The 11,780-nt window shown below is 33.3% G+C and overlaps 1 protein-coding gene and 2 long non-coding RNA genes across 3 annotated transcripts; all 3 read left to right on the top strand.

The window, feature by feature from the left end:
* The first annotated feature begins 220 nt into the window (after window positions 1–220).
* On the top strand, window positions 221–3,186 carry LOC117686294 (uncharacterized). Its single transcript, XR_010710589.1, has 4 exons — window positions 221–327; window positions 1,222–1,435; window positions 2,150–2,271; window positions 2,850–3,186. It is a non-coding gene; the product is annotated as an uncharacterized lncRNA (long non-coding RNA).
* Window positions 3,187–4,745: 1,559 nt separating this feature from the next.
* LOC105336626 (complement C1q-like protein 4) lies at window positions 4,746–7,258 on the top strand. The gene is made up of 3 exons (XM_066074435.1): window positions 4,746–4,812; window positions 4,898–5,060; window positions 6,518–7,258. The coding sequence occupies exons 1-3, from the start codon at window positions 4,792–4,794 to the stop codon at window positions 6,907–6,909; spliced, it is 576 nt and encodes a 191-aa protein (XP_065930507.1). The 5' UTR covers window positions 4,746–4,791; the 3' UTR covers window positions 6,910–7,258.
* Window positions 7,259–8,581: 1,323 nt separating this feature from the next.
* LOC105336630 (uncharacterized) lies at window positions 8,582–10,308 on the top strand. The gene is made up of 3 exons (XR_010710590.1): window positions 8,582–8,800; window positions 9,401–9,563; window positions 9,856–10,308. It is a non-coding gene; the product is annotated as an uncharacterized lncRNA (long non-coding RNA).
* Window positions 10,309–11,780: the final 1,472 nt, after the last annotated feature.

Raw genomic sequence — 11,780 nt, forward strand, 5'->3', positions numbered from 1 at the left:
GTATCGCAGTCGGTAAACAATTTACATCCAGGACCACATGACGAAATCAACTAAATTTGGCATGAAAAATGTTTGTATTCTGCCTGGTGCAGGCAGATAGCTAACCATAAACAAAAGTCACACTCGGTCATGTTTTAATGTGAGGTACACGTTGCTGTCGCGCAAAAGGTTTTTAAAAAATATTGGTTCGAGGTACGCATCTAACAGGATGGAATAGGATTGACGGAATGAGAGTACCAAACCCCCGGATGTTTACATCAGAGAAAAGTTATAGAACGTTGTAATAAGGAATGAATGGGTAGGCGTTAGGCGATTGGCTGAATTCAGGTATGTGACAATTCTCATTTTGTAGTAAAATTTTTGGTTTTTAAAATAAATGATGGAATGGGGGAATATTTTAAAGAATATAGCAACACTAGGAAAAATTGTAGGGGTGGGGGTTGATTTTTTATGTAGAGTGACATTTACTGCCGATCGCTGTAAGTTGTAAACAACTGCAAATTTGACCTATAAACGCCACGGGACCCTATATTTTTTTGGTCATTTTCTGAAAGGTCTTGAATTGAAGTTTCAAATGATACCAAAGATTTGACTGAAACTATTATAGTAAAGTACTGAGAGGTCATAACATTTGTATGGAGTTCTATGGGAAAATAATTGGTAGGCTTTTCCCTATAGAGACCCTATTTTTTTCATGTTTTCTTTCTTTAAAGTCAAACAAATGTCAATATTTCATGATTATTTGGACAGACTTGACATTTCAATACACTTGCAGTAAAATTAGTTCATTAAATTTAAATTTTAAGATGGGAGTGGCTGTAATTTAAAATTGAGGGGGACTGGAGTATTGTATATGTGTAAAGAGTAAAATTAGAGGGACCAGGAAAGAAGAAAAAGCAAGAAATATTGGTTTGAATTCTAAATTAGAAAATATTATTGTTGATTACATGTGTAACAATTCATTTTTGCAGTTCTTTGCTTGTTTTTTAAATTTTTAAATTCATATTTAACTCATAATTGATGGGCTCAATTAAGGTCTGCTGATCATCTGTCAATAGAATTTGGACAACAATTATGTTGTAAACAAGGTTTTTTATTTGTTTTTCTTATTTTTTGTAAGCATCATATTTGCAATGCATTAAAAAATGTCTATTCTTTTCAAATTGATGACCTGATGCTATTTAATGTCAATTTAATGTCATCTTAATGTTTATTTTTCAGCAGATCTTCATTGTTCGGGTATTCTGCATCTGGACCAGCAGAGTGATTTGGATCAAATACTGCCTCCCATGCTTCCCAGCTATCCACGTAGAGGAGTTCTGCAGTCTTTTCCCTCGCCTAAATGGTCTTGACCTGAGTAAGGTTGATGTACAAGACGGTCTCACCCACACGCCCTGAAACTACCGCAGTTGTCAACATCTAGTGCCTTCACCTGGTAAGTTACCATGTTTCATTTTTTTATCCCTAGATTTGTGATTGTGAGTGTTTAGCCAGGAGTACATGTTAGGCATACATATGGTCATGAATGAGTGTCTCTCACCCCCCCCCCCCTTTTTTTCTCCACCCACTCCTCTTAAGAGAGGGGTGGGGAGGGGAGTGTTACACATGTTTATTGCACATGAATGGGAAATTGGGGTTATGACACATTGGACTCATGTCAGCCTAGTATGGGGTATATGTTATTGGAATGATTATGTTTTATGAGTTTAGTAGGGGCATTTTGTAAAGTTTTCATGGTTAAAATTGCTTGAAACTGTCAACAGTGTCCATTGCAAGATAGCAGTTTTTAGAGTTACTTCCCTTAGACTAACTGACTGAGTGATTCAGAATTTCAACATGATGTAATTCTATTTATTTGGACTGACTGTATGTAATTTTTGATGAGTTACTTGAATTATGTTATGACTGCATAAATCACATTTGGCATTACATGTTATTACATGTATTTACATGTAATAGTGTTTATTTAAGTACCCCACCCTTGACAGATCATTAAATTCTGTATTTATGTGTGTAATCAGAATGTATATATTTTATTTGTAAGGAATATATGAAAAAATTTGATGTATTAACATTGTTTTGTGCAATGAATAACTTATAACTCTGATTTTTCCTCATTCGTGCACTTATGATGATCTCCATTGTTCAGCCGCCTCAGCTTTGGAAGATGATAGTGGCAGGGCGGTGGGGTCATTTTGCCCCATATTGATGCTGTCGGACAGTCGGTAGCCATCTGATTCATCACAATGGACATTCTTCTATATAATGAAGGTAAACTTTTCAGCATACTATCTTCTGTCTCTGTACTTGGAGGCGCATTTTGTGATTTGACACTAGAATAGTTACCCCTCTTGATTTTTGACATTGGCAAGAACTTGGCCTTTTCTAGATTTAATTTTCAATAATTTTACAATTAAACAGTTCTGTTCATTACCCCAGGTACCTAGCTCTAATATTATATCAAAATTATGTCCTTTTTCGTTTGCTAGAATAGTGTTTTAAAGAAAGATAAGGGGGCACCTGCTAGTTCTGTAAGCTGCATTACACTGGGGGGTGGTGATATTGTTCGCACATGCTCAATCAACAGGAAAGGCCTGATTAGAATTATTTGGCTTATTATAATCAATAATGGATGATTGTTCATGATATGAACATTTTTTACCAATTTGTCAGTATAAAGCATGTATATTTTGATTAATTTACTAGAATTTCATCAATTTTAGGAGGTTTTCTTAAAACCTGGGTAGAATATACCCTTATTAGGAAATTAATAAAATTTTGACATTTTATCATATAGATAATACCAATACTCAAAACAAGTAGTAAACAAACTATTTTATTGATTCCAGGCACTAATTATATACAAATAGATTCAGAGGACTGAATGTCATTCACTCCCTGTAACGCCAGCATCTGCAGCATGATGTCATCAATTGAGCTAGTGACAACATCCATGACATTGGACTCATGGGACTCAAATTTCATACATAAACTCAGGTAGGTCTAAAGTCTTTAAAAAATAGCAAATGGACTAATTCTGAGGTAGGTAAGATTCTAAGTATAGGAATGAGAGTACCAAACCCCCGGATGTTTACATCAGAGAAAAGTTATAGAACGTTGTAATAAGGAATGAATGGGTAGGCGTTAGGCGATTGGCTGAATTCAGGTATGTGACAATTCTCATTTTGTAGTAAAATTTTTGGTTTTTAAAATAAATGATGGAATGGGGGAATATTTTAAAGAATATAGCAACACTAGGAAAAATTGTAGGGGTGGGGGTTGATTTTTTATGTAGAGTGACATTTACTGCCGATCGCTGTAAGTTGTAAACAACTGCAAATTTGACCTATAAACGCCACGGGACCCTATATTTTTTTGGTCATTTTCTGAAAGGTCTTGAATTGAAGTTTCAAATGATACCAAAGATTTGACTGAAACTATTATAGTAAAGTACTGAGAGGTCATAACATTTGTATGGAGTTCTATGGGAAAATAATTGGTAGGCTTTTCCCTATATGACAAAATGTGACCGCACTGGTAGAACTAAATAGTTAACTTGTACCAAAGATGATTATATCAAACTCAGAGTAGATAACTTGTACATAAAATACTTCTCATGAATTTTAAATTGAACTATAGACAACACAGTTTGTTCCACTGAGAAATTCAATAGGTTCAAAATTCTTGCTCCTTTGTCATTTAAATTCAAATCTAAAGCTATAAACCCGTGGAAGGTCACGATGTGGCTTTGAATGATAAATAGAAATATTAAAAAGTAGCTGTTTCTTAATATGAATTAATCCACGATTTGTAGGGAGTTAAGAGGCTAAAACTAGTGTACTTTCATACACCACAAGTTCTCATGATGGATGAAAATAGGTTCATCAACCGTCGATATTTCTCCAAACAAATCTAAAGAATCAAGAGAAACAGAACTATTTCATGACGGGGCTAAAAAACCTGAGCACACATCAGAGGAGATTACAGGAGTGTTCACAATGGTAAATAAGTACGTCATAGAAACGTGTGATAAATTTGAGGACGTGTAAATTGTTTAATTTGTGACAGACTGTTTCCTAGAGAGAACCAAGGAGGATGAACGTTTAACAGACATTTCCAAATCTATATTGTTGTCACAAAAACTGTTTAGCGTTATATAGTATAAAAATACAAATGTATAACAACACTAATACAGTACCAACTTTAAATGTCATAAAAGTTTGTTTCATTTGCTCAGACATCCACTTCACATATTAATATATTTCACATCTAAAAATCATCTAAAAAAGGATTTACTATAAAAAGAATATTGAATAAAGCTAGAAAAGGAGCAATGTTTTTTTTAGAAGAACCCTTTTTATGGGGTTGTAATATCAACGTGCTCCAAAATTAATGATTTTTTCCAGAATTACTATGCCCATTTATACAAATAGTCTTTTATGGGACATAGTAAGAAGACAAACAACTTCATTCCATGTCGCAAATTGCTTTTAACAATCTTAATTATGAGATTATTTTTATTAAGCAAAACCATTAAAACAATCCTCTTTTCAAACAGTCAGCATGGCTACTTGATCACTGATTAATGATACTCAAATAATTATGATATTGCACGAATACAAACCGTATGAAAAATACATCTAGATATAAATATATAACTTAATTACCTTTTTGCGTGACAAGGTGTGAAAGTTGTTCAGTTTAAGTTTCAAAATAGTGTATACTATAGTGTATAAAACCGAAGTTTTGAATTAGACGTCATGCATACATTGGCTGTTTATTCTGTTGGACATGTCTGGAGGGAAACAATGGGTAAACTAACTTATTGTATCTATTTCATAGTTAAACTTAGAATTGTTAATGATATATGACTAAATTATTAGTGCTTTAATTGCAGATTGAAGTTGTAATCGGCATAACAATGTTAGTATGTTTCACTAACGAATCTGTCAATGCTGATTGCAACAAACATACGACATCTCGGTTGCTCAAAAACCAAATTTCGCTTCTGGAGAAGTCGGTTACCATGGTAGTGGATTCAGGATGTGACTCTGATAACTGTAAGTTTATTTGTCATTGTATTTTAGATACATGATGTTCAGAAGGACTCAGACTGGAAGTTGTTCTGAATGTCCATTGAATCCGAACACGTCATGATAAATAAGTTTCTGTGATACTATAATACAGTTAAATGTATGTTGTATCATATAAATGTACAAATGATGCATACTGATTAAGATACATAATCTTGTCTTTATGTATGAATTCCCTATCGCATATTTCAGCATCATTTTTAGTCAACCTGAATCGAATGATCAAATCGAAGGAGTTTCTCTGATCATCTGTTGTCCGTCGCCCTTCCGTCTGTTAACATTCCATTTCCTAATTCTCTATATCCACTAGGACATATTCAACAAAATCCCGTTTGGGACGAAGCATCCTTAAAAGACAGAAAAACAATAAAAACAATGTTAATGAAATAAAGAATAACTTCAAATTTTAACGTAGAAATTTGTTGGGAGAAGACTTTAGGAAAATCATCTCAAGACGAAACAACACCCTTTTATTCTTACTTACATAACTCATATAGTGTACAATGGTACATTCTTATTGTTTAAATCGTAACATATGAACTGTTAATGAAATATACAATGAATTATACGTAGGAGGGTTTCAAAATTAAAAGTTCCGTAAGACTCTAAATAAGGAAAATGTTTAGACGCTTTTCCTCCCTTGATTTACTCCACTACAATTTGTGATTTTCTTTTGCAATCGCAAAGCATCCTGATAAGGGGTTAACTGGAATTGGATGAACTATTGATTACTGACGGCTAAAACAACAGCACTATAGACCTGCTAGGTGTTTATATAAATACATGCATATAAAAAAATAAAGACATACCTTTTTTTACAAACTAAAAACACAACTCAATTCATACAAATATCTATGTAGATACATGTTTATCTGTTGAAAACAATATCCCAGGACTAATATATAGATCCTAGAAGGAACGCCAAATTAATATAATGTATAAGAATATATCTTTCAAAATCTGTACATTTAGTTTAAAAATTGCATTCACATTATATGATATAGCCATAAAATAATTTATTTTTCATTTTATACAAACTTTCATTTATCCTTTTTAATGTAGATTTTCTTGATTTAGTAACTTTCCTCTTTTCTCATTCCTTCTTTTTAAAATGATATTTAAGAAATTTAGAAAGGATTGCAAGAAGCCATTACAAAACTGTTGTTCTGATGAGTTTGTGACCCATGGGAGACGTATTTGAAAAATGATCAAAAAGTAATTGCAGTAACCTGCCGAAAACAAGGAATTATTGAGTTGGCTCTAAATTGAGCATCAATAATATAACAATTAGCTGATATAGTATAGATAGTGTACGTAGATCCTTTAATATTGGAGATTCATATAAAATTTTATCCTTAAAAGACTATATTCTTTTAATTTTGAACTTTGCAAATGATATATTGATATTGTATGCATGATTACAGTACCGACGGCGTTTCATGCTGAAATGAGCAGCACCAAAATACACCCAAAGGACGCGATATTTGTGTACGACCGGGTAGTAACAAACGAAGGCAGTGCTTACAATCAACAGACAGGTAAATTTACAACACCAGCTACAGGTCTCTACCTGTTTGCCTGGTCAGCTCTCAGTGATCCAGGGAAGACCTCAGATGTTGCCTTATTTGTCAACGGAAAACGTACAGGAAGAATCGCCCAGAATAACACTGGAGGAGGAGAGAAGTATATAACAGCAAGCAGTACCGTCATCTTGACATTAAAGAAAGGAGACATCGTACATCTAGCTGATTCTAGTAACACGCCGGCTTATTTAAGGGGAGAGTACTCAACTTTTAGTGGTGTACGGCTGGGCTGACCAATTCAATACTTCGAACCTGAATCACAATATATTGTGCTTGAAAAATAATGTTTCAGCATTTAACTTTTGTTAAAGGAAAATGTTAAATAGAAATAAATATCAGTCAATACCTCTTTTTCAGTATTTGTTATCTGAATGTTTCTGAGAATACAAGTCAATATTTCAATCAAACAGTGATGTTTAAATGTCACATATGCATTTCGCTGGTGTTTTGCACTCATAAATATGATGTATCAATATAGCAACAACATTAATTTGTGATCGAATTATACATTTTGTTTAGAACGTTGTGAAATTGGATGAATGAATTGGAGGTCGAGAAAATAAAACCCAGATTATATGATCACGTTACAAATTTTCGTCTCATTTTTACTTTATTTTCGACTAAAATTTTTAAAAAGCTCCAATTTAAACACTAATTTAAAAACAACAACTTAAAAACATGTGTGATATCATTTTTGGTATCACCTACTTTCTTGCATCGTCATTCTTACTCTACGTCATACTCATGTATATATCTATATCAGTGTTTTTTCGTCCTCAAGAAAACAACACGATATGGGTTTGTTAATGATAGATAAGGCAGTAGGTGTCTTTAGATTATTTTAACGTTATCTTATAAACGAGCAATTTATTTTTTTCTTTTTTGAAACAGAACGAGTGTGGCAAAATAAATATTGAATCAAAATAGTTTTATTAAACATAATGATAAATTAAATGTAAAACGGAAATTAGATATGCAAAAGTACAACTTCCCTGTTGCCTTTTAGTGAAAACACAAGACGGTAAGATAATGCATGCCGAAAAAAATCCATATTTTCAATTTAAAGACTATATGTATTATTTGGCGATTTCTAAATACGTTCTTAAAAAAATTTAAAGTAAACACAGGCGTTTTATTGTCAGCTAATGTCGTTCTTTTTTACCAACAGAAGAATACATAAACGATATTGCTCAAAGATTATGTAGCAAGCATGGTAAACAATGTTTTACTTCACCTAAGAATTAAGTTTTCTTTTACAAATATATGCTTCATTATTTTGAAAGAATTGATTATACAGATAAGATACACATATCTTATGATTTGTTCAATGCTTGCTGTGAATTTAGTTATTTTAAAACATGTAAAAGAAATAATCTTTTTTATAGAATTTCCATATTTGAATACCTAATATGTTGTATAATTTTGCAAACCTGGCAGGTCAAAATATGGCTTTTTGGTTTTGTGGTTTCTTTTTTGTATATGGCATAGTTAATTAAATCACAGTCAAAACGAGAGAGAGAGAGAGAGAGAGAGAGAGAGAGAGAGAGAGGGAGGATGGTTGTTGGTTGTTTGTTTCTGCTCTAAAGAAAAGGTATTTGACAAACTATGCACCAAAATGTTTAGGTCTTAGGCGTGGGCTGTATTTTTGTTATTGATTGGCATTGCTGCTTTCCTGAAGAAAATTTTGCAAGTATGTATACTTTTCAGTTCATATTATTTGATAAGTACCTATATCATATACGCAATTTTAGAGCCAATTTAATAAATGTGCACCTATGAAAGCATTCTGTTACGTACATGTGTTACATAATTACGATATCGCGTGACTTTACTTAAACGGTATTATTTACATTCGCTGTCATCGATACATGTACATGTTAAAATATCTTTTTGAAATACTAATCATTTTTAATTTTTCGATGGCAGCGAAGAAAATCATTACAGTTAAAACGCTTTGAGTGGTTTTTTTTAATTAAAAAAAAATTCTTTTTTATCTCAGTGAAACAAAACATTTTTTCTGTGTAACTTAAAGAAATAGTAAAATATAAGGTGGAAAACTCAGTAAGAAGGATTTCAAGAATCAGCTCCATAAATTGGACTGATTTCTCACGAGATTTTAAAATGGTAAGCTGTTATAATCAACGTTCCTGTGTACTGTAAAAATGTTTTTAAAAAAAAAAGTTATATAGGGTTGCAAATATAATAAAGGATTACGTTTCATGAGCAAGATTATTATAAAATTTAAGATTCCATTTGTTTTTAAAACTTCTTTTACAAATTTTTATTTTTTATGAAATTTCATATATGCGTATTGATAATTGGTTGACAAGCAATAGGAACAAATGATAGCAATTCAGAGCATTCATTTTAGATAGCATATTATAGCATAACTCAAGGTTTTTTTTATTTAATGTAATATGAAGTTCTTTTGTAGTCTGCAATATAAGCACAATTTCTTGTTTTAGCTAAATATATTTGTTACTTCTTGATGTTGCACACAGCAAAATCAAGCTATGTACATTATGATCTTAAATATGAATTGAACTACAACTGAACCACAGCCCCATGATATTGAGACCCTGCGATCTGTTCTTTTGCAGCAGTTTATACTGATGCACACAACAAACACTTTTATATGCATAATAATCTTTATTATTCAATAAACTCTTCTTCAATGGAACCATATTCCTATGATATTGAGATTCAGTCTTTTATCCTTTGCAGCAGTTGATCACAACCTGCTCCTCCTTTTTGTTGCTGATCCTAAACCTGGCTGTAGTCCATGGTAATTGTAGCAATACACTGACGTCGACGTTGATTCAGAACCAACTCATTTTACTGGAGAAACTCGTCAACGTATTGGATAATGTTTCCAAATATAGATGTTGTAAGTCATTTTTTATTCTGTTCATAATTTTTGCTAGATTTTTTAACAAGGTGAAATCCTTTGTGTTTACGCTAAACTAGAGCAATCGGATAAAGAAGCATCAAACTTAATCGACAGAGTAATTTGTTTTCAAAAACGTCATGTACCTAAAATAGGTAATCACTGGACGTTCGTTCATCTTGTTTAATCTTTCCAAAAAAAAACTGAGAGAGAGAGAGAGAGAGAGAGAGAGAGAGAGAGAGAGAGAGAGATGATTTAAAAAAAAAATAACAGTTTGATGCTTTCATTCCAGGTTCTACAAGCCCTGTCGTATTTCATGCTGTAATCAGTTCAAGCAGAACCTACGATAAAGGTTCTCCCTGGATCTATGACCAAGTGGTCACCAATGTAGGAAATGCCTACAATCCTAGCACTGGGAAATTCACCGCACCCACAAAGGGTATCTACCAGTTCAATTGGTACACCTTAAATGCTCCTGAAACATTATCCCATGCAGGGTTGTATGTAAATGGATATATAAAAGCACGCCAAGCTGCAAATAACAACGGAAGCACTAAGCAGTGGATTACAGCGGGTAGCAGCATGGCTCTACCGCTAAACAAGGGAGATGTAGTCTATATAAAGGATATTAATTATAAGGTTCAACTATTTGGTCAGTGGACAGCATTTGGAGGTGTACTGATAAACTGAGAGAAAAACATTTTGAGCACAGTGAATGTCAAATTTAATAAAATCGTGTTCAGTTTTTGTTTGTTCGTTTGTTATGGTAAGATATTTCAATAATATACTTTTAACTAAGTTAAGTAACAATATTGTGATTTTATTCCATCAAAACCAAACTTCCATCAAAACCAAACTTCACGATAAAATATCGTCCTCATTTATGTCTAAATCTATAGCTGACTAATTTTGGTAACCCTAGCTGGATAATACAAATTTTGATTTGTTATGCATAACGTATTTAGGAAATTTTATCTTAAAAAGTAATACATTGCAATAAATTATGACATTCTGATTATGAAAAGAAACAGTTTTCAAAGATTAATGAATTTTCATTTGGAAAACCCTTGCTAAAGCCCCTTTCATAATTGGCGCACGACTACTTTACGCCACTTTGCGATCGAAATTTTTGAGCTTCGCACGAGCTCTCGCATACGTTGCACGAGCCCTCGCTTACGTTGCACGAGCTCTCGCATTCGTTGCATACGTTTTACTGGTCGCAGCAAGTCTCCTCTGAATAGTGGACATACACACTATTCAAACGCGATCCAACGCGATCCAAATTATCGCAGTGCAACGCATGAACATTAGTACGAACGTTTTACAACGTTTTGTGTACTCGCAAGAGTGATACACGATTTATAAAGATCGTAAGATAAATTGCTGGTGTTTATGCGTCTGTTTTGTGACCGTGAGACTGTTGCTCAACGTATCCCATGTAATCTTGCAACGTTTTACTATCATTGCACGACTTAATTCAGCCTCAATATGCCATGCTTTGCTATTAGTATATATACCCTGTATAAGTATCGAGGGCTTCGCCCGAGAGTAATTTGTTTTTTTTCTGGGGAATAAATCCTCATATTCTCTGAACATCAATGCAATAAACGTTTTATTATACCAAGCAACATATGATTACACAAAATACGTTGATTTCTAATAATGTTTGACTTTTCAACAGTTGCAACATTAACGTCGTGATTGTTTGATTTCCCATGCAACTGTCTTACTTTCTTTCATAAATCATAGATAGTTAAGTTGGTTCTGAGATATAAAGAGAATCATAATGATTAAATATTTTTGATTTAATCATATTTGTCTACATCGTTTGCTCATATCTGCGTTTTCTAGACCAATCAGATATAATAGAATAATCATATTGAGGTATAATAATAAATGCTGCTGCATATCTGTACCTTCTTGGGCCTCATCTTTTCTCGCTTCCAACTATGTCTACTGAATATGGGCGGTGTACATGCCCCCGCTGACTCGCACGATCATTGGTACCATGGAAGGCATAATCGCGCGTCCAATCACATTGGCACACGTTCAATCGTCCGATCCCCTAGTCTCTCGCGCGTTCCTATCGAATTATCTTTCAACAGTTGTTTTCATTGTACAACAGTCGCATATAGACGCAAGATATATCGCAAGATTCGATGCGTTTACATCGCTCAACGCTCGCTTAGATCGTGCGAAATTCGTACGAATACTTTT

This window comes from Magallana gigas, chromosome 2 (genome assembly GCF_963853765.1).
Source record: "Magallana gigas chromosome 2, xbMagGiga1.1, whole genome shotgun sequence".
In the NCBI taxonomy this organism is placed as follows: Eukaryota; Metazoa; Mollusca; class Bivalvia; order Ostreida; family Ostreidae; genus Magallana; species Magallana gigas.

Coding starts and splice junctions, on each gene's coding strand:
- LOC105336626 (XM_066074435.1), top strand. CDS start 4,792: ATGTCTGGAGGGAAACAATGG. Junction 4,813..4,897: donor TGTCTGGAGGGAAACAATGG/GTAAACTAACTT, acceptor CTTTAATTGCAG/ATTGAAGTTGTAATCGGCAT. Junction 5,061..6,517: donor AGGATGTGACTCTGATAACT/GTAAGTTTATTT, acceptor GCATGATTACAG/TACCGACGGCGTTTCATGCT.